The sequence below is a fragment of the Lissotriton helveticus genome, chromosome 4_1 (assembly GCF_964261635.1).
Source record: "Lissotriton helveticus chromosome 4_1, aLisHel1.1, whole genome shotgun sequence".
Taxonomy (NCBI): domain Eukaryota; kingdom Metazoa; phylum Chordata; class Amphibia; order Caudata; family Salamandridae; genus Lissotriton; species Lissotriton helveticus.
The window spans coordinates 1,600,178,236-1,600,204,827 of record NC_136063.1 but is presented as its reverse complement, the minus strand read 5'-3'; the positions used below and the strand labels follow the sequence as shown (position 1 = coordinate 1,600,204,827).

The following is a 26,592-nucleotide window of genomic DNA, read 5'->3' as shown; positions in this document are numbered from 1 at the left end:
TTATTTCTGATTTTCATGTCAACCAGACCATAACTTTGCCTACGTTTTTTCAGAATCCTTCCTCTCCGGCGGAACGTTCTTTACATTCCCTGGATGTTAGGAGGGTGTTGAAATTTTATCTGGATAAGACCAAAGATGTTTGTAGGTCAGACCAATTGTTTGTCAATTATGGATCAGTCAGGACGGTTCTTGCTACCTCTAAGCAGTCCATTTCTAGGTGGATTGTGTCCTGCATTCAATTGTGTTACCAAAAAGCTAATAAGACCTTAGGAGGTAAGCCTAAGGCTCATTCCACCAGGGGCAAAGCTGCCACGACAGCCTTGCTCCGTAATGTGCCGATTGCAGAAATCTGCAAGGCCGCCACTTGGAAGTCGGTTCATACCTTTGCTAAGCATTACTGCCTGGACTCTGATGCCAGGGCAGACGCTCAGGTTGGGCAGGCTTCGCTGCGGAATTTGTTCGCACAGTAGTGGCATCATGTTTTTTCTCCACCGCCGCTTTGGTGTGGGGATGGGCTTGCCATTCTATTCACTAGATTATGACTATACACAGAGATCCCCTACTACAGAAGGAGTAGTTTCTGTTCTGTAACTCCAGTTCTGTAGTAGGGGTATCTCTGTTATAGTCATAAGCGCCCGCCCTCCTCCCCGGTGGAGAATTGTTCATGTAATTAATGCTACAGGTCTGGCGTTTTACGCCTTCAAAAAGAACTGAAGTCAGTGGGACCTGCTATGCATTCTGGGATACTGGGAGAAGGTTCTAGAAGGTTTCCTTAAAGGCACAGTATCCTGTTTAAGCCACATAATGGCAGCCTATGGGGCTTGTCTGTCCAGGCCTTCCTCTCTATCATTTCTGAGGGGTTTTGCAGTAAAAGCAAGGGAAATCTGGACAGGCTTTGCTGTTTGTGGATTTTTGGTGGAATTTCTAGTTGAAGTACTGGACAGTGTAGCCTGTGGATATAGGCTGCATTATTTGTCTTTAAATTTTCTCTTAAGTGTCTTTGCAGTTCTGCAATTTTTTGACAACTTAAGAGATTATTTTTGATTGCCGGGGTCCACGCACATGGGCGGGACTATTCACTAGATTATGACTATAACAGAGATACCCCTACTACAGAACTGGAGTTACAGAACAGAAACTACTCCTTTCACTTCACGAAATAATGGACACTGTAGCCTAGAGTTGGTTAGGCTGCATTATTGTCTTTTTATCTCTTAAGTGTCTATATAGGCCTTCCTGAAGAAAGGCAGAAGATGACAACTTAAGATGTATCTAATGAGGTGCTCCGGGCGGGACTATTCACATGTTTGGCTATCACAGAAATACCCCTACAAGAGAACTGGAGTTACAGGTACGAAAATACTCCTTCTGTGCCGCAAGTACATACAACGGTCTCTGTCACCTATGCACATATATCCCAATCTTACTCGCACCATCTCATACACCCCCACAGACTACACTATCATGATACACACGACAGCCCTGTCATAGTGCCTCTAGCGTAAATATTTTGTTCAAACCATATTCTCTGGTTCTATGGACATTAGGCTTAAAATCAGTGAAGCTGGCCTTGGGAGCGTCTTGTTTCAATGAGCGGGTTTCTTGGCCTTTAATAGTAGCTCACAATGATTTTCACTGAATAGAAGTAGCTTGCAATTCTGAAGAGGATGGAGTCCCCTTTGCTCGATTAGACAAACTAGGTTTTCAGACACAGGTGCCTCTTAGTGTTCCTTATTTGGAGCATCAATACCTATTTAGGTTCAGAATGGTCTTGTTTCCGTTTTGTTTGGCATTCCCTTACCGTTTGCATGGGCAAGACTGGTGGAACCTATTCAGTGGTTGTCTCAATGTTTGTAACGATCGGGTGCAAATAAAATAGTTTGAAGGTTTTGCCCCTATTGCTCTGATCATTTGAAACACAAATTCTTTTATTTTTTCTCAAGCCCTGCCGTTGCTTTTAATGAAGCTTCATGTCGTGCATATTTTTGGTTTATTAGATACTACGTTGTTTTGCACTTACTTGGATATGTTACTTCACTTTTGACACTTGTTTCTTTGCTTTTTCTGTTTTAATTGGTTGGAAGAATCGAAGACTACTGATTCTGCTTGCAGTTACATTGTTTATCCTCTAGTAATTGCACCTTTTTGTAGTCTTTGGGAGTACCCCTCCCATTTATTTTTTGCCTAATCTTTTTTTATTGAAACAGAATGCTAGGGAAACATCCTGATTACACCGCGATGCATTTAGAAGGCAGCCATTACAACGCAAGCATTACATCGACTTGCGCTGGATGGTGCTGTAACCTAAGGAATAGTAAGATTTACTATTCCAACACCTTCCCTGCTGTACATAGACTGGTGTTGGAAAAGTAAATCTTACTATTCCCAAGTCCAGCACCCTCCAGCGCAAGTCGTTGTAGCGACTTACGTTGTAAAAACTGCGATGTTACATACCGTGATCATTTTGATCTCGTAACATCACATATTCGAATGCTAGGTTGCAAACGTTTGTTGTCTGTGACAAAGATATTGCATGACGTCTTGTTTATGACTTTGTAGAAACAGGTAACCTATATATGTAGCATGTCTGTAATTCCACTGAGATGAGGTTTGGTTGCCCTTTTTATGAAGATGTCATCCATGTTTAATGTCAAATATGCAAGGCCTTTGGGAGAACTTTTTAGGGAGAAGTATTAGTGTACACGTTTGTAAACTATTTTCTGGTCTTTAACTGTACCTCAATTTTTGTTCAGTACCTGAACCCAATAGTATACAAGCACAAATGCAGCAGATTATTAAACTTTCTTCTCACCCCTACTCAGTCAATTTCATGTGCGCATGTGCTATGTGATAGATGTAATGTTCTTGAATAAGAATGATTTAGTGTACTAATTTATGGAGATTTTTTATAAAAATTTAAGAACTCTCCCCAGCCTTTTAAGTTGTTGCTCACATTCTAGTTTGTGAAGTTATACTAAACTGTCATAAGGCTTTTTTGAATTCTCTTTTCGGTCTGGCTTGACAGAGCAGCTGTCTGCTAGAGGTTTTCTTTAATGTTTGATTATATGGTGGGCATCAAAGTTTCAGACCTCTCTCAACGTGCTATTGGCTGTTTCAGTCTGCCTCTTAGGGAGTTGTTCCATTGCAATACACTTGGAGTTTTTTAACTTCTCTAAGCGACCATGAATCATGACACACTTTCTACCTTTCGTTACTTTGCCACATACATCTTTCACTGCAGTACATGGAACAAAGCAGTGTGAATGTATTTGTTAGGCTCGAGTGTTAGCCTACCCCTAACATTGTTTCTTAATTCATTGTTCCATTTACTCACTGAGAAAGACTGACCTACTGATGGTCATTCTAATACTTTGCGAGATCTCAGCCTTTTCGACTTTTTTTTGGGATGTCTCTTTTAGAAAAAGTGTTTATAAAGTATGTTAATAGTTTCAATCTTGAAACAAATTAACTCCATTCCCCGATGGCTACTATATTTAGTGGTTTGCGATGGAATGTTAGGTGTGTGGTCTTCTTTTTTTCAACACTTGCTTTCGGCCCACTTCCTCTGGTAGTAGTCACCCGACCTTGGGCCACATTGTAACCGCTCATTTTCCATTTAATCTGCTCCCAGATGAGCTACCTGGACCAAACAAAAATTCAGTCCTGAGTGACCCCAGCAAGTAAGATATGCTGTGTATCTTGAAGCAGCTCTGCTCCCTATCAACCAACTAGTTAAGCATCTTCAGTACTAACAGAGTAGAATGTACTGCAGAAATCCGCTATCCGCTGGAATGGCCATAATTTTTTCTGTAGTCAAAAATGCTGTTGCAGGCACACACACATGCTAACTTGTGTCTCTCCATGTTTGTGTTAGCATCATAAACCTTGACCTGTTGGCTTTGCCAAGAATATCCATTTTCGAGGGTTATAACTGTGCATGTTCTGCGGTTTGCTTTAGCTGCATTACAATGTTAGGTCTGATGTATTTTATAGCCCTCACTTGCAGCATTGTTTGCTTTAACCACTAACGATTTAATTTGATATTTTGAATTTCAGTTCTGAATACCCTTACACGTGATTTTTTTCTTGTTTAGCGCCTCTCCAGAGCTCCGTGTTTTCCAAAGATTGACTTTATCCAGTTCATATACCTCTTGGTATGAATCTCAGTGTACTCACTTTTAGTCATTTGTGTACCAGTGCCCTATACTGCTTTGAGCGGTCAGTCAGTACGAGGTTTTGAATGGCTGCTGAAGTTTAAAAATAAAATTACAGATTGGGTTCATCCACATATGCATTTTCCAAAATATAATGCAAACTTTGTCACAATGTACCACCTTTTTTTGGAAAGGAGCAAGTACAGAGTGCTGGGCACAGTGATGTATACACCGGAGGCTAAAGCAAACCTCACAAATTAAACCTGTTTTTAAGGACACTATTTACACACGAATGGTGGTAGGCGTTGGTGAGTTAAGTCCTTAAAGAGCACATTGGTTAACAGGCTAACCCCTATTTCACACTGTAGTACCTCTTTTCTAATAACTTTGCCTTTACTTATTGTGTTTAAGGAATGGTGTGCGGATGTTAATGTTGAACGCTTTGATGTTTGCAAGCAATTGGTAACCAATTTTATGTTGGGTTGGGTCTATTTAAATTGCCCATGAAATTGTGGCTCATTATATAAAGTAAAAGGACGACCTATGGGCTTGCTTTATAGGAGTTTATCTATTTGAAATTGCTTGCAAATATTTCCACCCAGAGAATGTAAGAACAAGGTGTACCTTTTTAATTTGTGCACAAACTAGTTTCTCGTCGCAGGATTTTAACGTAATTGGACTTACTAATACGTCCAGAGCACTTGTGCACAAGCATCCTGACGCCACAGGTGCATGCATTTTTTGTAGGTAGTTTGTTTTATTCCTCCCCCCCCCCCCCCCCCCCCCCCCCCCCCAGTCATTTTGTGGCAGTCCGGAGTTGAGGCCTTCTTTTGTGTTTGCTTTCACGCTATTCTGTGGTAAAGGCACAGCAACCCGTAGTACCTTTTTCGAACGGTTCTTTACCTCAAGGTCACGTGTTAGGGGTCTTGTTTAGAGATGTTGGCAGAGGTGACAACTTCTACAAGGAAATCGCATATTTAAACCGATTGTCAGGGGTTGTTGCGCTTTGTAACAGTCTGCTTTGGTTTGCATCAGTGCCCCTTTTCTCTCCAAAGATGGACATTCTGAAGAAAATCCTCGTCATGGTTCCGTTTGTTTTATTTCCTTGATTGATTTATAGGAATACGTTTAATAAAGCTGGATTTTATGGAGCTTTACCAAAGTGTGGACGCCATAAAAAGCCCAGAGAAGGTTACAGTTTCTGTATAACTTGTAGTTGAATTCAGCAGGGAAACGGTCCCTAATGTATACTCAGTTCCCTGTTCCAAAACCTGAAATGAAAGTAGAATAACCAACAGTTTCTCTCAACAGACCCCAAGCGTTAGTTGTAAAATAAAGCGCTAATGTGTGAAATGGGTATAGTTGTTCCCTGCCCAATCAACTTTGCCCTCCTACTCGCCCAAACTCTGGGCCTTTGTACCCTTGATGCATTGACCTGCCCCAAGTATCGCCTTTTCTATGTGTGCACTAGTACACGGCTGTAATGTTCGCATCAGATCTCTATGACGCGCTTCGATTATATCAATTTCTGGGCGTGCCAATATGTCCATGTGATGGGTTCTCCAGTGTGATCAACATTTTGTTCAGGTGTCTGCATTAGATGCCAGGGCATAACAGATGGTTTATCCATGTAGTGCAGACTATTAATATTGTAAGTGAGAGGTCTTTGATGTCATTGTGGCAATAATGATTCCCAGGAGTCACAGCCTCGGTTGTGGTCTACCAGTGTCTTAGTTCTTCTGATAGATACATCTGCCTTGTGGATTCCTCACCTTGTGAATATCCCCTTTGCGTCAGCAACGTTCGGAATTTTTCTTCGTAGCACGCCGGCGTGAGCGACGCCATAGGAGCACGGCATCGCGCGCGACTCCGTCTGACGTCACCGACTCCTTATTAGACCCACGTCGGCGTGATGACGTCAGTTCCTTTTTTTCCGCGTCGTCGACGCTACCGGTTTCTGGGATCGTCTGCGACACATAGTAACTTCTTACTATTTTGTGTTAGTGTTTCTATATTAAGTGTTTCTTCTTCGAGGATATGGTCGAGGAAGACAGGATTTAAACAGTGCGGATCTTGTGCTCGTATGATGACTATTACAGATCCACATAACGATTGTTTGTGGTGCCTTGGGTCGGACCACGATGTTAAAAACTGTCGATCCTGCTTCAAAATGAATCCTAAGGCCTTACGAGAACGAGAAGCTAAACTTCTTCTTGCGAAGGTAAAGGGAAGAGAGACTGGGAGATCTTCGAGGTCGACGTCCAGACGCTCGATGTCGAGACAGAAGTCGCGTTCGAAGTCGAGGTCGAGATCGGCTTCGAGGTCGAGATCCAGAGAGAGGTCGAGGTCTGGATCCAAGTCGACTTCGGGTCATGCTTCGGGCTCCTCGAAGAAGAAGCACAAGAGGAGAAAACATAGCTCGAGACATCACTCTGAAAAAGAGTCTTCGGATTCGAAGAAGAAGTCTCGAAAGCATCATAAGGACTTCGTATCTCCTTCTCCTTTACAGTCTCTTGGAGGTTCCCCGATTCCGGAGCAAGAACCGGATCCGGAGTCACACCATTCTTCGGAGCATGAAGAAGAAGAAGTTCCTCTAGCTCCGACTCCGGTAGCAGTCCCTGTAAATCAAGAGGGCCAGGATGAACCGAGGCCGAAGCAGCCTCCTTCAGAACAACCAGTAGGTTTGTACCCTCCTTTTCCTGGTCCTGGACAGGACCCCTCGCATTTCCTTAATGCGATGTTTGGAGTTTATACGAGAGCAATGTACCCCACTGGTGCACCGGCTGGTCCCATGGGTCCATTGTCTTACAACTTGGGCATTTCTCAGGCTTACGCCCCGGCTCCTTTTATGCCGGCGCCTTATACACCTTGGCTCGGTACGGCTCCACCGAGGTCATCGACTCCGCATACGGCTTCGCCGGCTCCGGATCGACCTCGTGATTTGGATAGAGGTGCCACGCCAGTTCGTGAGTCTCGTCCTCCAGCTGCCCCAGCTCCTCGTTCGACGCTGGATCCGGCTCCGTCGGAGTCGTTACCGGATCCGTCGACTTCGGTTCGTATGGAGTGGTCGAGACGCAGAGCTCAGCGCTTCTTAGAGGAAAAGAGGTATGAAGATTCTGATATAGAGGAAGGTGAACTTCTAGATCAAGGAGACTGTTTTGAAGACCTGCATAGTGCTAGTGGTCTGGAACTCTCTCCTGAGTGGGGTTTACCATCAGTTTCTGATGCACCATCTAAGGACGTGGCACCCTACCATGTTGTTAATAGGAAGGCTGCGGATCTACTCAATCTGACGTTACCTACGGTTGAGTACAAACCTAACATCCTCACAGAGGTTTTACACTCTCCTTCATCTATTATAGAGCCTACACTTCCATTCACTGAGGCTTTAACTTAACCAATAATGGAGGTCTGGAAGAGACCGTTGACTGCTCCTGCGGTTTCCAGGTCTGTAGCAAGACGTTACAGGGTGGCACCTGGTGACCCCGAGTTTCTTTCTTCACATCCTTCTCCAGAGAGTCAGGTGGTACAGGCCGCTTGTTCCAACAGGTCTGCAGGTTCATTTCCTCAAGTACCAGCAGACAAGGACTCTAAAAAATTGGATCAGTCTGCGAAAAAGATTTTCTCCTCAGGTAGCATGGCTCTAAAATCTACTAATGCTACTTGCCAGCTAGGCAGATATGTTCACGCATTGATGGACTCTGTGAAACAATTGTCATCTAAGCTTCCAGAGGGTGATAGAAAGAACTTCAATGAAGTGGTCTCCGATACTCAGGCTGCAGCCCGCTTGGTAATTCAGAGTGGCATGGACACGGCGGACTCTGTTGCCAGGATTATGGGCTCTACTGTTGCCACCAGAAGGGGCGCATGGCTGAAATCTTCCGATTTTTCAGCGGATGTATAATCCACTTTAATGGACTTGCCATTTGACGGGACAGGCCTCTTTGGGAAGAAAGCAGATGTGGCTTTAGAGAGGTTCAAAGATAGCCGGGCTACGGCGAGGTCTTTGGGCCTTCAGGCTAGGGGTTCTGCCACTAGGAAGTTTAGGGGATTTGGTAGATCCACTTTTCGTTCCTATAAGCAAGGCCAGCAGCAACAGCAGCAGCAGAACCCTTTGTATAAATCATACAGAGGTAACAGAGGGGCCGTGCTCGTGGACGCCAAGCCTCCTCCTCTACTTCCTCCAATAATACCCACCCCCCCACCTACAACAGCAAAGCAGCCCTAGATCCACCATTCTGGATCATGCGGGTCCTGTAGGGGGTCGACTTACTCATTTTTTACGGGATTGGGAATAGGTTACATCTGATCTTTGGGTTCTCAATCTCGTAGAAAATGGGTATGCACTTCCTTTCCAGGAGTTCCCTCCCAATTACCCTCCTTGCCAAGGTTATTGTTCGGAGGACCACCTACTTCTCCTGCAGGAAGAAGTCCTGGCACTGTTCCGAAAAGGTGCGATAGAGGTGGTTCCAGAGCAGGAAAGGGGTCAGGGGTGCTACTCCCGGTATTTCCTGATCCCCAAGAAGGATGGCAGGCTTCGGCCAATCCTGGACCTCAGGATTTTGAACCTCTATCTCAAACAGGAGAAGTTCAAAATGCTCACACTTGCACAGGTTCTTCAAGCGCTGTTGGAAGAAGACTGGATGGTGTCGATCGACGTGCAGGATACGTATTTTCACATCCCCATTCTGAAGTCGCACAGAAAGTATCTCCGTTTTAGGGTGGGATCGCAGCACTACCAGTTTGCGGTCCTTCCTTTTGGGCTTACTACTGCGCCTCGAGTTTTCACCAAGGTGATGGCAGTGGTGGCTGCGCATCTCAGAAGATCGGGGATTCCTGTGTTCCCCTATCTAGACGACTGGCTGATCAAAGCAGAGTCGCCAGAGAATGTGCTCCATCATCTGCAAGAGACAACTCAGTTTTTGCACAGGTTGGGTTTTTCGATAAACGTACCCAAGTCTCACCTGGTGCCCTCCCAGCGCAACCTGTTCATAGGTGCGGTACTGGACACTACTGTATGTCGTGCATTCCCTCCACCTCAAAGGATTCGCGACATACAGGCAATGATTCCTTTATTCTACAATGGAGCGGTTGTTCCAGTCCTGAAGGTCCTTTGTCTGCTCGGTCTGATGGCTTCTTGCATTCTGTTGGTCAACCATGCACGCTGGCACATGAGGGCACTCCAGTGGTGCCTCCGCAGGCAGTGGTTTCAGCACAACGGAGATCTCGGGGAGTCAGTGAGGATCTCCAGAGAAACTGCAGCGGATCTGTCTTGGTGGAGTGTGGCAGGCACTCTGTCTCAGGGAAAGCCTTTCCATCTTCCTCCATCTGTTGCCACAGTGATAACGGATTCATCCACTCTCGGGTGGGGTGCTCATCTGGGGAATCTGGAGAAAGGTCTTTGGCCTCCAGAGGAAAGGTTGCTTCATATCAACCTTCTAGAATTGCGGGCGATACGTTTGGCGCTCAAGGCCTTCCTCCCTTCCCGGTCAGTCGGTTCAGGTCCTGACGGACAACACGACCGCGATGTGGTACATCAACAAGCAGGGAGGAGTAGGGTCGCAGTGTCTCTGCAGAGAGGCTCTGCGTCTCTGGTCCTGGGTTCAGGATCATCAGATTTGTCTGATGGCAAATCATCTGGCCGGAGTTCTGAACGTTCGTGCAGACGTTCTCAGTCGACAGTTCTCTGCCGACCACGAGTGGAGGCTTCACCCGGAGGTGGTTCACGACATCTTTCAGATGTGGGAGACTCCTCAGGTGGACCTGTTCGCCACTCACGAGAATGCTCACTGTCTGTCATTCTGCAGTCTCCAGTATCCGATGCAAGGAGCTTTGGGGGACGCGTTTCAGTTGAGTTGGGGAAATCAACTCCTTTACGCGTTTCCCCCCCATACCCTTGCTTCCTTGGGTTCTGAGGAAGATTCGCCAAGACCGGGCCCAAGTCATATTGGTCGCCCCGGATTGGCCAAGAAGGGTGTGGTACACAGACCTTCTCCACCTCTCCTCTCACCCGCTGCTCCGTCTCCCTTTCAGGGCAGACCTCCTCTCTCAGATGGAGGGTCAGGTTCTACACCCCCACCTCCAGACATTACACCTTCATGCCTGGAGATTGAACGGGGCAACTTGAATTCCTTTTCTCTCCCTCACGATGTGGTGGATGTCATTCTTTCTGCCAGGCGTGACTCCACTAAGTCCATTTATTCGTTTAGGTGGTCTAAATTTATCTCTTGGTGTAGGGAGAGGGATGTTGACCCTTTGAAGGCTCATTTGTCTGACATTTTGCAGTTTGCTCTTTCTCTGGCGCAGCAAGGATTTGCTGTTGCCACGGTCAAGGGGTATCTTTCAGCCTTATCGGCATTTCTCTGTTTGCCGGATCAGCCCTCTCTTTTTAAGTCTCCTGTGGTTTTAAGATTTTTGAAGGGTCTCACTAATAGGTTCCCTCCTACTCCTTTTGTTGTTCCTCATTGGGATTTGAATCTTGTGTTGACCTATTTGATGGGTTCTCCCTTCGAACCCTTGCACAAGTGTCCCATGAGGCTTCTTTCTTTTAAAACGGTCTTCTTGGTTGCAATTACCTCGGCAGTAAGCTTCAGGCTCTTAGTTCCAAGCCCCCATTCTTGACCATTCATGCTGAAAGAATGGTTCTCAGGACCAGGGCTGCTTTTCTGCCTAAGGTGGTAACTCCCTTCCATTTAGGACAATCCATTACCCTCCCTACCTTTTATCCTCCCCCCCACCCTTCCAAGGAGGAGGAGAGACTTCATCGCTTGGTCCCAAAGAGAGCAGTCCGTTTCTATCTCGATAGGATTAAGGACTATCGCATTGATGATCAGCTCTTCGTGGGTTTTGCTGGCTGCAGGAAGGGCAGAGCGGTGCACAAGCGCACACTTTCCAGGTGGATAATCCTGTGCATCAAGATTTGCTACTCCCTGGCGGGTAAGGACCCTCCTGAGGGTATTAGAGCACGTTCAACTAGAGTAAAGTCTGCAACATCTGCTTTGTCTAGAGGTGTTCCTGTTGAGGACATTTGCAGGGCCGCGACTTGGGCCTCCCTCCACACTTTCGCAAAGCACTACTGCTTATTTATTTATTTATTTATTCAAAGTTTTATATAGCGCGAACAAGATCTTTACAGATATCAGAGCGCTTCACAATGACAGGGTAGGGGCAGTAGGAATGAACAGAGGTAGTGGGAGCAATGTAGTAGTCACTAACATGAAAGGATAATAATAACATACATAAAACATATCAATATACAGTCAGGTAAACAAGTAATATGAGACGGCACAAGTCATTGATCCCACTACAGAGGTGTTCAGGTACACCTTGGGCGTGTGAAAGGCTTATACCAGTCTTTTAGTATAGTCATCAAGTAGAGGTATAGTGCCAAAGGACAAGGTGAGCATTGACACAAGGCAATGCAGAGTCTCTGATCCAGCACCTATAAGGTTCAGGAGATCTTGGCCAGAAGGATGGTTTTCACCTCTTTCTTGAAGAGTGCAGTGGAGGAGATACGCCTTGTTTCAGGAGGGAGCGCATTCCAGATCCTGGGTGCCATTCCTGAGAAGGAGCGCTTGTAGGTTTTCTCTTTCCGGAATCTACGGGGTTTCAGGAGTAGATTTTTTGAGCTTCTATTGGATCTCGAACCTCCTGATATAGACAACTTTTGAGCGAGGTAGTTGGGTGCATTGTGGTGCACGGCCGCGTGTGTCATAACTGCAATTTTTAGTTGTATTCTGGCTTCAAAAGGCAGCCATTTTAGGGACTTTAAGTCTGGGGAAATATGCGAATGTTTTCTTGAGCCAGTAATGAGTCTTGCGGCAGCGTTCAGGGAGGCTCTTAAGGGTGCTGTTGTGGATAGAGGGAGTCCGCTGAGGGCCACAATTCCGTAGTCTATTCGAGGGATGACTAACGCTTGTACAGCAGTTTGGAAGTCTTCAGCAGGGAGGAAGGGTTTGATTTTCCTCAGTGTGTTGATTTGGAAATTAGCTGCTTTTGTGGCTATGCTAACGTGCTGCTGCATGTTGAGCTTGGCGTCCAGTGTGATGCCCAGGGATTTCGCTGAGTCCACGATGGTGGGTTGGACATTGAGTGCTGTTAGGTTGTTGAGCCATGTTTGGGTGGTGGAAATTTTCGCCGGGGGTGAGATGAGAAGGAACTCAGTTTTCAGAGCATTTAGTTTGAGGTGATTATCAGCTAGCCAAGATTGAGTGTTAATAAGCGTGGAATTCAGATGTTTGATATCTTCCGGGGATTGAAGCTTTAGGTACAGTTGTGTGTCGTCGGCGTACATATGGAATTGGACATTAGAAGCTTGGAGCATGGTGGCGAGCGGTTCCATGACGAGGTTGAACAATGTGGGGGAGAGGGAGGATCCTTGTGGAACCCCTAGATCTGCAGGCACAGGTGAAGATAGCACATTGTCGATCTTGAACTTCTGAGACCGGTTGTGAAGGAAGGACGAAAACCATTTGAGAACCGATAGACCCATTCTAGTGCTTAGCAGCTCCAGCAAGTTCTCATGTTTGACCGTGTCAAATGCTGACGAGAGGTCAAGAAGGATGAGGAGGCAGGACTCATTCCGATCAAGAATTTGGAGGGCGTCATCAATTATGTGTGTCATAGCTGTTTCCGTGCTATGTTTCGCTTGGAAGCCTGATTGATCAGAGTTGAGGAGGTCAAATTGGTCAATGTGTCTTGTTAGTTGGAGTTGGACACATTTCTCCAGCAGTTTGGCCAGGGTGGGGATATTGGTGATGGGCCGGTAATTGTTTAGGTCAGACGGATCAGCTGTAGGTTTCTTGAGTATAGGCGTGACTTGCCCCACCTTGAGGGCGTCTGGAATGAGGCCTTGTTGCAGGGAGCAGTTGATTATTTTGGTCCAGAGAGGGAGGAGCAAGGGGATGAAGTCTTTTACAGCATTAGCAGGTAGAGGGTCTGTGAGGTGATTAGAGGGCTTCAAGGTGCCGAGCAGTTTGTGTATTGTTTCTTCCGAGTAGGTATCGAAGTACAGCCAAGATGCCATGTTTTTAGGTTGAGTGTTAGCCATTCTGGTGTGGTTGGGGAATCGGCTTACATCCATGATGAGGTCATTTCTTATATTGTCAGTCTTTAGCTTAAAGAAAGCAGAGAAGTCTTCACAGTGTGGGGTGTCGCTTGTTGTGCTATTTGATTGTAAGGGTTGTGCCTTTGTTTGGGTCTTGATTAGTTCGAACAGTTTTCTTGGCCTGTTTTTTGCTTGGTCCAACTGGCGGCTGAAGAAGTCCAACTTTGTGCGCTTTATTTTCCTGAAGTAGGCATTTCTCTTGTTTTTAAGCCTTTTGAGGTGCAGTGCTGAAGGGTCCGCTCTCCAGGTGCGCTCTGCCATTCGCATCGAACGCCTGTCGTCGTTGAGTCTGTCGTCATACCAGGGGTTAGAAGTATTGGTGGAGACTCTCTTCAGTTGCAGTGGGACGACTTCATTGACTAATGTATTCATAGATTCAAGGTAGTGGTCAGTCAGTGATTGAACATCCGAGGCACCTGAAGGGGGAAGGAGGAGATTGCCAATGTGGGGAGGCAGGGTAGAGGGGTTGAGATTCTTCATGTCCCTTTTCCATGTTTTGGCTTTGATTGGTTGAGCCGGGTTAGGTTTAACTTTTTCATTGATAAAGAAGGTGATAATGTGGTGATCTGACCAGTCGCAGGGTAGAATCGTCTCCAGTTGTGTAGAATTCTCTTTGGCAATGATGAGATCAAGTATCGAGCCTTTGTCGTGTGTTGGTCTATCGCATATTTGGGTGAGGTCAAGCGCATTAAGGAAAGTTTTGAGACTATTCACCACGGTCTTTTCGATCGTTCCAGTGGAGATTGAAGTCACCCAGGTAGACTTGGGTGGTCTGCCGACCGGCATTGGAAGTGATCATGTCCATGAGTTGTTGGGTGAATATGAGATTGTCACCAGGCGGGTGATAGATGAGATGTAAAGCACAAACTTGTTTGCCCTCGCTGGTGATGTCGAGGCAGAGGAGTTCACAGGAGGAGAGGGAGGGGGAGGGGATTTTAGTAACGGAGAGGTTGCTTCTAAAAATGCATGCAATTCCCCCGCCCGTCTTGTCCGAAGACCTGTCTAGCCTAATGATGTGATAGTTGGGGGGGACTAGTATGTCCATAATCGGGGTAGAGGCTTCAGTGAGCCAAGTTTCTGTTAGAATGGCTAGGTCCAGATCCCTAGCTGAGACGAGATCAGCGATGTCGGAGGAGTGTCTCTGGGCCGATCTGCAGTTGAGTAGGATGCATTTGAGTTTGGGGGAGAGAAGGGTGGTCGAGCTTTCTAGAGTGAGGGGAACTTTTCTGAGGTTGTTAGGGACGGAACCTCTGTTGTTGAGTGTTGGGACCCTCAGAGGGTTTGTGAGAATTGTGGGTATGGGGATGTGCGTGCTGGATATGTGTTTTACCGGACCTGGGCCGTAAGAGCTTAGGAGAGAGCATAGGTCGCGGTCCGACAATAGGTTGGGGACACGGCGGGGGCGGTGGGAGTTGTTGCGCACGGGGATAGTCGGCCAGCGTGGATGTCGTTTGAGGCGAGGGTATGTAGGGCGGGTGCGTCCTTTGTAGGGTAGAGGGATGATGGGAGGTGGACTGGGCTGTGATGAGAGAAGGTCTTTGATTGCGTGGACATCCTTTTTGATTTGTAGAATATCCTCTTTCACTTGTTGGAGGGTGGGTAAAGTCAGTTCAGGGGGTGCATTGGGGATGGCGTAGGTGGTGAGAGCCATTGGTGAATGGTTGTGTAGTGAGCTGGAAAGCGGGCAGGGAATCGAAGGGGGGATATAATAGCGTTGTTGGAATGTTCTGCGGTGCAAATGGGTGGGATGGCATTCAAAGAGTGGGCGTGTTTGTGGGCGGAAGTGGACGAATGGAAGAGTGAGTGAAGGCTGAAGACAGTGGGGGAGACCGGAGGGTAGTGAGGGCTGAGAATAGGAGGTGGGAGAGAGGGGGATGCTAAGGTAGGGGAGGTGGTATGTTCTGTGTGTGTTGTTGGGAGGGTGTGAGTGTCGTGGGTGGGAGTGGGGAGGGAGCTGGGGGGGGAAAGGTGTCCGCCGTGGGTGGTATGGGAGGGGGGGGGTGGATAGACTCCGAGTGGTGATGTTGTCATATGGTGGCGTGATGTGGGTGAGAGTTGTTCTGTCAGGTGTGGGAGTGTCGTGGGTGAGAGTGGGGAGGGAGCTGGGGAGGGAGAGGCGTCTGTCTTGGGGGGGATGGGAGGGGGGGGGGATAAACTCCGAGCGGTGGTGTGTTCAGGTGACGTGTTGCGGGTGGGGGTAGTTATGTCAGGGAGGAGAGGGATAGGGGGGATGTGAGTGGGGGTAAAAGGGGTCATGTTAGAGGGGCGGTTAGTATAAGAAGTGGCGACATTTGTGTCTGTCCTTGGGGAATGTGGGGCGTTGACAGCAAGTGGGCCTTTTACTGGGGTGCTGGGGGTGTCTGTCCTTGGGGAGTGTGGGGTGTTAACAGCAGGAGGGCCATTTACTGGGGTGCTGGGGGTAGAGGTGTTGTAGGTGGGGGCTGCGACGTCAGGGGTGATAGTGCTGGTGGAGATCTGGGTGGGGGTCCGCATATTGGAGAGGTGCTCTTTGAACTTGGGGAACAGGTTGTCTAGTAGTTCCAGGTTCTTGTCCGTGGATTGCATTAGGACAATCCCGTTGTTATAGATAGTAATGGAAGTCCTGCCAGGGAAGAGGTGGGAAGGTGTGATAGAGAGAGTTAGGCCATGAGTTGTTTTCCTGGTGGAGGAGACGGTGAGTAGGGTTAGGAACGCTTTTCTCCATTGGGCTCTGCGTGAGGTGTGGAAGATGATATCGGTATTCAGGGCTCCATTGCCCGGTGAGAAGTAGGTGTCGGCAAAGGGTGTTTCAGGGTGCGACCTCATGAAGTTATGTTTAAAACATTTAGTGGCTTTTTTGGTGAGGGTGGAAGGGTAGTTACCTTGGATACCGAGGTGAGGAGGGACGGCCACTTAGCGCGCTCTGTCCTCCAAGATTTCCTGGTATAGCAGAGTGGATACCCTCCTCCGGGAATGGGGACTGCTGTGAGACTCTATTCACAAGGTGAGGAATCCACAAGGCAGATGTATCTATCAGAAGAACAAGTTACTTACCTTCGGTAACGCTTTTTCTGGTAGATACAGAATCTGCCTGTGGATTCCTCAAATGCCCACCCGCCTCCCCGTTGTCAACTCTGCTATACCTGGTTTTTAGGTCTCGTGACCTATCAATGCGCGCAAGCGCATTGAGGGAGCGGGAATTCAAGTGCTGAAAACAATTGTGAAACCAAGGGTTTCGTTCGTGCGGTATTCTTTAAGTTCACGTGAATCACGTGAGCAAACAAGCACGCGCATTCACGGCCGCACAGCACATCAAAGGGCTTCGCCCAGCATGCGCTCTGCGGCTTCTCCTCCCCTAACACGCTGGCATTCACGGCCGCACAGCACATCAAAGGGCTTCGCCCAGCGTGCGCTCTGCGGCTTCTCCTCCCCTAACACGCTATCTCAGCTCTCCTGCCCCCATCCGGCTTCCCTCCGGCCACTCTCTAATTACCAACAGCCACCCAATCGCCCTACTACAGCAAGAAGGATGCACTGCATTCTACGAGACCTACTGGCAACGCCAATGCTTGTTATGTATTTATGTTTTCTGGTTTTTTGATACTTTTGCTGAGCACCTTGTGTGCAGTTTTGATTTGTATGTACTGTGTACACTGTATATTTGTATATTTCTGTAGTAGGGGATCTCTGTGTATAGTCATAATCTAGTGAATAGTCCCGCCCATGTGCGCGGACCCCGGAGCAATCAAAAATAATCTCTTAAGCTGTCAAAACATGCAGACCTGCATAGACACTTAAGAGAATTTAAAGACAGATAATGCAGCCTATATCCACAGGCTACACTGTCCAATACTTCAACTGGAAATTCCACCAAAAACCACAACAGCACAGCCTGTCCAGGGTTTTCCACAGAGAAAAACCTTGCTTTTAACAGCAAAACCCTCTGGAATGATAGAGAGGAAGGAGTGGACAGACAAGCCCCATAGGCTGCCATTATGTGGCTCTAAACAGGATACTGTGCCTTTAAGAGAACCCTCCAGAAGCCTCACAGTATCCCAGAATGCAGTGCAGGTCCCTCTCACCTTCAGTTCTTTTTTCCGGCTCCTGCTAGCAGGACCCTGGAGCATTAGCTCTTCTTTTCTGAGCTTTTTCTATGCTATTTTTGTGAACGTCTTTGGCCTTTATCTGCATTCTGCTGTGGTTTTTTGGCAGAATTTCTGCAGTCTTCTTGTCTTTAGACTATTTGTAGTCTGACATGTGCTTGTCTGCAGCTGAGCTGAAGGCCGAAGCTGAAGCTCACAGGGTTTGTACTCTGTGCTTGCCTGTGTCTTTGGACACCTGTCTTCTCTGTACCTTCTTTTCTAGGGGGCTTCGGCTTCCAGGTTTCAAACAGAGGAGTTTGAAGGCATCTTCAGCCTCTGGGTGAGGTGAGGGTAGGTCCTCTACCGAGTCCCATGCTGTAATCTCTGGGGTTCTCCCCAGTAAGGGCACGTCTGAGCTATGACGCGGTTCCAGTCGGCGTTGGGGCCGTCGTGGAGTGCCTGGACGTCATGTAGTGCCTCGACGTCGACGTCATGTAGTGCCTCGACGTCGACGTCATGGAGTGCCTCGACGTCGACGTCATGGAGTGCTTCGACGTCGACGTCATGGAGTGCTTCGACGTCGACGTCATGGAGTGCTTCGACGTCGACGTCATGGAGTGCTTCGACGTCGACGTCATGGAGTGCTTCGACGTCGACGTCATGGAGTGCTTCGACGTCATGGAGTGCTTCGACGTCATGGAGTGCTTCGACGTCATGGAGTGCTTCGACGTCATGGAGTGCTTCGACGTCATGGAGTGCTTCGACGTCATGGAGTGCTTCGACGTCATGGAGTGCTTCGACGTCATGGAGTGCTTCGACGTCATGGAGTGCTTCGACGTCATGGAGTGCTTCGACGTCATGGAGTGCTTCGACGTCATGGAGTGCTTCGACGTCATGGAGTGCTTCGACGTCATGGAGTGCTTCGACGTCATGGAGTGCTTCGACGTCATGGAGTGCTTCGACGTCATGGAGTGCTTCGACGTCATGGAGTGCTTCGACGTCATGGAGTGCTTCGACGTCATGGAGTGCTTCGACGTCATGGAGTGCTTCGACGTCATGGAGTGCTTCGACGTCATGGAGTGCTTCGACGTCATGGAGTGCTTCGACGTCATGGAGTGCTTCGACGTCATGGAGTGCTTCGACGTCATGGAGTGCTTCGACGTCATGGAGTGCTTCGACGTCGACGTCATGGAGTGCTTCGGCGTCGACGTTTTGGGGTGCGTCGACGTCATGTAGTGCCTCGACGTCATGGAGTGCCTCGACGTCATGGAGTGCCTCGACGTCATGAGGTGCCTCGACGTCGACGTCATGAGGTGCCTCGACGTCGACGTCATGGAGTGTCTCGACGTCGACGTCATGGAGTGTCTCGACGTCGACGTCATGGAGTGTCTCGACGTCGACGTCATGGAGTGTCTCGACGTCGACGTCATGGAGTGTCTCGACGTCGACGTCATGGAGTGTCTCGACGTCGACGTCATGGAGTGTCTCGACGTCGACGTCATGGAGTGTCTCGACGTCATGGGATGTCTCGACGTCATGGAGTGTCTCGAGGTCGACGTCATGGAGTGTCTCGAGGTCGACGTCATGGAGTGTCTCGAGGTCGACGTCATGGGTCAGTGAGGCTAGACGTCATGGAGCGGTGAGGCTAGACGTCATGGAGCGGTGAGGCTTGACGTCATGGAGCGGTGAGGCTTGACGTCATGGAGCAGTGATGCTCCTTTTGGGGCATTGGTCTCTTGGGCTCTGCCCTCTTCCGTTGGGTCCGGCCGTCACCGTTAGGGATGGCTCGGCGTCTCCGTGTTTGACACCTAGTGACATTTTGACGTCTGAGTGTTGGTTGTCGTAGAGACAGTCACTATCTTAGTGATGGTGACGTCGTAGTGAGGTCGGCGTCATGGGTTACAGCCGCAGAGTACTGCCGGCTCTTGACGCCTGGGTCTGGTTCCAGGCCTCGCTCCTTGGTGAGCCTCCCGTCGTAGAGGGGACTTTGTGTTCCCGGCACCTTCCACTCACGACGCAGAGCAGTTGATCAGCGTCGAGGAACCCTTCTGATGGGGAGTTGGTGGTTACTCACCACGTGTACGCGGTGGACGTTTGTCTTTTTGCTTAGTTTTGAGTGCTTGCATGCCTGCACGTCTGCTAGGTCGCCTCCTGCTCATCCACTACTGGTGAGACCACCGGGGATGTTTCAGAATCCTCTCGGTTCCCTCTTCCGTCCACCACCCCAGGGGCCTTTTGCCCCTCAGTCTGCGAACCTCCGTGTCTTGATGCCAGGGATGCGTCTGCCATGAGTACGGGGAGTCCCTCTCCGACTCTTTACTGGTTGGCGGGACTTACCTTTCGTCCACTACCGCTTGGCAGGAGGTTCTGGCTCCGACCGTGCTCCTGACTTGGTCGCAGGGGTGGCGGCATGTGGACCTCGCGCTGTGGCCCGCTGTTGTTGGACCGTTGTTGTGAAATCCCTCTGTGGGGGGGGTTTCTTAACCGATTTGTGGTTCCTCTGCCGAGAGACAGGAGGGAAGCCTTACAAGAGGTGGTCTAATGGCCTGATAGTTTCGGTTTTAGGCATCGGTGTCGGAGCGAAGTTTTTCTCTCCTGCCGACCCCCAGGTATTGTGGGTTTGTCCTACGTTGCCATACTTTTCTTCGCCTGACGTCCCTGCAGCCTGCGGCTCAGCAGTGTGCTTCTACTCTCCCGTTCTTTGGGCAGCCCTTGGGTTGCCATCAGAGTAGTGAGTGGCCCGCACGAAGTCTGAATCGGAGACTTTTGGACGGCTGTAGGTTTGGGGCGCTGAGAACGGCCTGAGGCCTTCTGCCCTTTCTAGCGGCGTTTTCCTCCCAGGTTTTGCCGGTGGTCCCGGGCCGCCATTTAATGCTTTACAAGTATGTTGTGCGCATATGCGGGGAGAGCTTGTGGCTCCTCGGCGAACAAAGGCCGGCTGGGTCTGAGTCAGTCTTCGATTCATCGGCCCTCCTCCAGCACTTCCTCCGGTTGGCTCGCGGTTTCAGCGGTGCGAGCTCTAAGCAGAGGCCGTTGTCCTGTTTAGGACAAGGGCGGTAGAGGGCGTACCTCTGTCCCAAAGGGGGAGAGGTCTGTGCTCCCGGTTCTTCTGGTTCACGAGAAGGACAGGTACGAGTTCAGGCCCATTCTGGATTTGCGACAAGCAAACAAGTGGATTTGCAGTAGAGGAGTTTCGCATGCTGTCGTTGCATCAGGTTTATACTCAGCTGCAACAGGGAGATTGGCTTGGTGCCATAGATCTACGGGATGCATACTCCCATGTGCTCATTGCACACAGGAAGTTCCTGCGATTCCAAGTCGGCGCTCATCATTATCAGTACTCAGTACTGCCAGTCGGGCTGAGGTCTGCGCCCAGACTATTCTCGAAGTGCATGGCAGTGGTAGCTGCACGCCTGTGGAAAAACGAGGTGGCTTCTCTAACCGTGCCTGGACGATTGGTTGGTCAGGGCCTCCTTCTCGGAAGCTCAGGCGCACTTCAAGAGGACGTGCGTTCTCTGGAGCGAGCTGGGGTTGCACATCAACATGTCCAAGTCTGTTGTCCCCATTCCGGTCCAGTGCATACAGTACTTGGGAGCCTCCGTCAATACGCTGTCAGCAAGTGTGTCTTCTTCGGAGGAGAGTCGATTATCTCCCCTTGGAAAGGCTCAGGCTCTTGTGACCGCCCCATCTGCGGCAGTGGAGACGGTGTCTTCTCTACTGGGGTCGGTGGCCTCTTGTATATTCCTCACGCCACACGCACGGCTGCTCATGAGACCTTTGCAGGAGTGCTTGGAGGATCAGTGGGATTAGAGGAAAGGATCCTTGGTCGATAAGATACGACTGTCTCTGCGTGCTCTTCAGTCTCTGAAGTGGTGGTGTTCAGCTGAGAATCTCCTAAGAGGGGTTCCCTTTCACAAGGACATTTCCGCACAGACTGTCGTGACGGGTGCGTCTCTCCACGGCTGGGGGGGGCGCTTTCCGGAGACTTGCAGATACAAGGTACGTGGTCCCCGAGGGAGTCCACGTATCACATCATTTTCTGGGAACTCAGAGCTGTTCCCTTGGCATTGCAGGCGTTTCTTCTGTCCCTCCAGACCAACTCTCTGCTTGTACAACGGACAATTTGACCACAATGTATTACCTCAACAAGCAGGGGGGTTTGAGATCGCGCACTCTGTCGCAGGAGGCGCGGGCGATCTGGCGACTGACTCTAACGGCTACCCATCTGCCAGGTGTGCAGAATGTTCAGGCAGACGTGCTGAGCAGACTGATTCAGGAAAGCCACGAATGTGTCATAAACGACGAAGTACTAGGAGAAGTCTTCGGCGAATGCCGAAACTTCGCCCCCAGGTACTGCCTGTGGGGAAGCTGCGGAATGCGTTCTGGATTAACTGGTCGAACAGCTTTCTGTGCGCCTTTCCGCCCTTTCCCTTGATTCCGGCGGTGTTCATCAAGCTGTCCCAGTCCAGGGCGCGGATGATCCTGATTGCCCCGGAATGGCCCAGACAGTGGTGGTTCACGGACCTGCTTCACCGGTCTCTCCGTCCTCTCCTACGGAAGCCTTGCAGGCCGGACCTTCTCGCAAAGGTCAGGGGGCAGACGTTGCACCCCAATCTCTCGTCTTTGAGTTTGGCTGCATGGCTCTTGAGATAGTGTGATATGGCCATTTGAATCTACCAGAAGTTTGTATGGATATACTGAAGGAGGCTAAGCATCCTTCCACTAGGACTTCTTCTGCTTACTAGTGGAAGAAGTTTTTGCTTCTGGTGCAAGTCCAAGGACCATGACCTGTCGACGTGTAAGGAAGATGTCTTCCTTCTGTATCTTCTACGCCTGGCGCAGTCGGGCCTTATGTCTAATCCATTACGGTTCATTTTGCTGCGCTGACTGCCTACAGGAAATGCCCTTCAGACTTCCTTCTTCCAGATCCCTGTGATCAAAGTTTTTTTTTTTTGGAAGGCTGGAAGAAAGCATTCCCTCCTGTCTGGCTTCCTTCGCCTTCATGGGAATTGAATGTGGTGCTGTCCAGATTGATGTAGGAGCCTTTTGAACCTATTCATAGGGCTTCGTTGCAGCATTTGTCCTGGAAGGCGGCGTTCCTCGTGGCCATCACATCGGCCCGCAGGGGGAGTGATATTCAGGCGTTGTGTTGCCAAGGACCTTATACTGTATTTCATACTGCTGAGGTTGTTACGCATACTCACCCTTAATGTCTTCCTAAGGTTATTTCTGGTTTTCATGTCAACCGGACAATAGCTTTGCCTACGTTCGTTCAGAATCCGGCATCTCCAGCGGGAAGGTCCCTACATTCCCTGGATGTTAGGAGGGTGTTGAAATTTTATCTGGCTAAAACCAGAGATATTCGTGGTTCAGATCTATTGTTTGTCAATTATGGATCAGTCTGGACCGGTCTTGCTACCTCAAAACAGTCCATCTCTAGGTGGATTGTGTCCTGTACAATATTGTGTTACCTACAGACTAATACGACCTTAGGAGGTAAACCTAAGGCTCATTCCACCAGGGGCAAAGCTGCCACGACTGCTTTGCTGCTTAATGTTCCGATTGCAGAAATCTGCAAGGCCGCCACTTGGAAGACGGTCCATACCTTGGCTAAGCATTTCTGTCTGGACACTGTTACCAGGGCAGATGCTCAGGTTGGGCAGGCTTCGCTGCGAAATTTGTTCGCACAATAGTGGTGTTATTTCTCGTTTCTCCACCGCCGCTTTGGTGTGGGGATGGGCTTGCCATTCTATTCACTAGATTATGACTATACACAGAGATCCCCTACTACAGAAGGAGTAGTTTCTGTCCTGTAACTCCAGTTCTGTAGTAGGGGTATCTCTGTTATAGTCATAAGCGCCCGCCCTCCTCCCCGGTGGAGAGAGATATTCATGTAAGGAATGCTACAGGTCTGGCGTGTTGCGCCTTCAAAAAGAACTGAAGGTGAGAGGGACCTGCACTGCATTCTGGGATACTGTGAGGCTTCTGGAGGGTTCTCTTAAAGGCACAGTATCCTGTTTTGAGCCACATAATGGCAGCCTATGGGGCTTGTCTGTCCACTCCTTCCTCTCTATCATTCCAGAGGGTTTTGCTGTTAAAAGCAAGGTTTTTCTCTGTGGAAAACCCTGGACAGGCTGTGCTGTTGTGGTTTTTGGTGGAATTTCCAGTTGAAGTATTGGACAGTGTAGCCTGTGGATATAGGCTGCATTATCTGTCTTTAAATTCTCTTAAGTGTCTATGCAGGTCTGCATGTTTTGACAGCTTAAGAGATTATTTTTGATTGCTCCGGGGTCCGCGCACATGGGCGGGACTATTCACTAGATTATGACTATAACAGAGATACCCCTACTACAGAACTGGAGTTACAGGACAGAAACTACTCCTTACTGTCGTTGGTCCGTCCGGGTGCCTCGAAGGCACGGAAAAAAGGGCGGAACTGACGTCACCACGCCGACGTGGGTCTAATAAGGAGTCTGTGATGTCAGACGGAGTCGCGCGCGATGCCGTGCTCCTATGACGCCGCTCACGCCGGCGTGCTACGAAGAAAAATTCCGAACGTTGCTGACGCAAGGGGGATATTCACAAGGTGAGGAATCCACAGACAGATACTGTATCTACCAGAAAAAGCGTTACCGAAGGTAAGTAACTTGTTCATCTGGTTCTTCATAGATACTTTGGGCAGAAGTAGCAACAGGGTTCAAAGTACTAATTCATAGTGTGAGTTTGTTGGTGGAAACGTGCCTGACCCTTAGTTCAGACAGGACGATAATGCGAAATGACACTTTGCCAACACTTTGTCCTGCCATGGATCACGTGTGCTATGTTCACTGGCATTGCTGTCACTACTACCATAGACACTGGCATTGTTGACACTGCCACGTCTGTTAAGGGAGCCCTCGTAGGCTGCAGTTCAGAGGGCATTAACCCTTAAGGTTTGCACCCTGTGTACTGACAATTTTTGCAAGGAAGCAGCAATAGGTGTGTCTTTGGGGATAAAGGCATAGATCACATAGCCCTTCTATAATAACCAGCCAGTTGCACTGAAAAAATACAATTGGCCCGAACCTTTACCGAGGTATAGCTCAAAACTGACTTTTGCTGAGGTATAGCTCAAACCAGGGTTTGCTACCTTCTTTTCAGCAAAACATAAGCCTCAAAAACCCAGTATTGATATGTGGCCTGACTGCTTACAAGGAGCTAAAGGAGCTGCTTAACTGGCTTCCTTGCGGCACGGCAGTAAGAGCCTAACAGTCCCACTATGCTGAATTCTATATAGGCTCTCCCAGCCTTACTACAAGTTATAGCAGCCTAAACAACTTGGCTTGTGGTACGTTTCTTTGCTTGTAAGGCTCCTAGTTTCGTTTCACTGGTTAACGTGAATTAAACACAAATATAGATAGAGCAACGTGAACCCACCCAGTTCTATGACTTTTCTCATGAGTTTGATTATAAAAGTTTTAAAAAATGCTGTAAGTTGGTCTCGCAAATCTCTAGCCGCAGATCAAGATCGTACTCGCCGGTGTCTGAATCTTCTAGGTCATTTGGGCAAACTAAATGGCGCGGGTTATAAGGCAGAGAAGCAGTTTCCAACATGGTCTCTGACACGAGGCGACAAGTGAGGACAAATCCTATCCAAAAGAACCACTGCTTGTGCTCTAAACCCGCCGCTCATCCTCTAGGCTGCTCTGTTTTTTCAAGCGTGTTCTAGATTGTATCCCGGATTCGCCTGATGAATCCCAGATCAAAAGTCAGACCATGTTTTTTAGATCACACCTCATGCATTACTCGACGTTGTAATGGGAAAAGTGCAGTTTGAGCTCCTTTGACGCAGTATGTGGTAATACCTTAAAAATCCACCAATATGTGCACACTCCATGTTTTTCTATTGGAGTATGTGAATATTTTTGTTTAACCTTGCTCTGCCTCTTACTGAAAATGTAGATTAATAGTTCAGCATCATCATTCCAGCTATACATGCATAGCTCCTGTGCCCTTTTTAAGGGATCTGCTAGGCACCCTACAGCAAAAGGTTGCTTTCTGAAAAGAAAATACTGGTTTTGGCCATAAATTCTGAGTTTATCTTCTCCCATCAATTAGTTCTTTAAACCATTTAGGATTGGTTTTTGCACAACTTTTAGCTGTAGGGTGTTAATGGACTAATTTTTCTTGTGGATGGAAGCACTTTCATTTTTTCCTGAGATTACATGTACTTCACATCTACATAAATTCTGCATGTGCTACAATTTTTCTAAACCAAACATTTAGCAGTGTAACACTTGTACTTCAGTGTATTCGACTGTTTAATACCCAGATTTTTAAATTGTAATATCCTGATTTAATCTTATTTACAGATTTAAAGATTCATTCCAGTTTTTATATCGAACGTACGTCAGTTTAAGGTTTAAACTTGTAACATACATATAAATATCAATTGTCCTCAGCAAGCACCATAATGAACAGCTTTAGATTTTCTGTTTACTTTTCTTTTAGGCTATTACGCCAAAAAGACTTTTGACGTCGATAACTGTGAGTATTATTCTTTTGGCTTTGGAAGTGTATGTGGGGGGGATTTCGTTTTAACCTTTTAGTGTTCAATTTCAGCCAAAACAATTTCTGCCTTTTATTTTCCTTCTCGATAAAATCGTATGCGTAGGTTTATTCCGTTGATAACTTGTAAGCTTCTTCAGTCATCTTGTGGTACTAAGGAAAGTTTTCTCTGGTGACCTCGACTGCTAAATGTTTGAAAGCATAGGCTCCAGACATAGGCTGATTTAGCTTTTCTACATAGATTACATGACGAGATATTCATAGAAATAAATAGTCCTTGAGTGATGCCAAAATTGTAAAATAGATTTTCGTGTGTTTTCTAACAAGTGTTTTTCTTCTTTAATCATTACAGAAAAGTAACGTGCATACACCAGGTAAAAACCGTATGTGCATGCTTATATTTGAAAACGATTAAGTCGGTTGAAATGTGCTCTTATACACTGCTTTATGCCTGGAATATTCTGCTTCTAAATGTTTAGCTAATGTATTTAAATTGTACACGTTTGTGTACTCGGCGTTTCATTTTGCTCTGCCACCATCCTTGCACACATCTTTACAATTTTAATCTAATTTCACTGGAGTGTTTTATCTAAGATACAATGCGTAATGCCTGGCATTAATTTCTATTTAATTATAATAGTATCCTTCTGAAAGAAATAAGTTAGATTCCTTACCTTAGAATATCCACTGGCGTCAGACTGGATCTGGAAAGTTTTCGTCGGCA

The 26,592-nt window shown here is 48.0% G+C and overlaps 1 protein-coding gene across 1 annotated transcript in view; it reads left to right on the top strand.

Moving 5' to 3' along the window:
* ANLN (anillin, actin binding protein) overlaps nt 1-26,592 on the top strand; it is a 262,650-nt gene that overhangs the window by 169,625 nt on the left and 66,433 nt on the right. The window contains exons 18-19 of the mRNA XM_078688221.1: nt 25,812-25,847; nt 26,221-26,242. Coding sequence (XP_078544347.1) covers nt 25,812-25,847; nt 26,221-26,242 — 58 coding nt within the window. The remainder of the gene's footprint in view (nt 1-25,811; nt 25,848-26,220; nt 26,243-26,592) is intronic.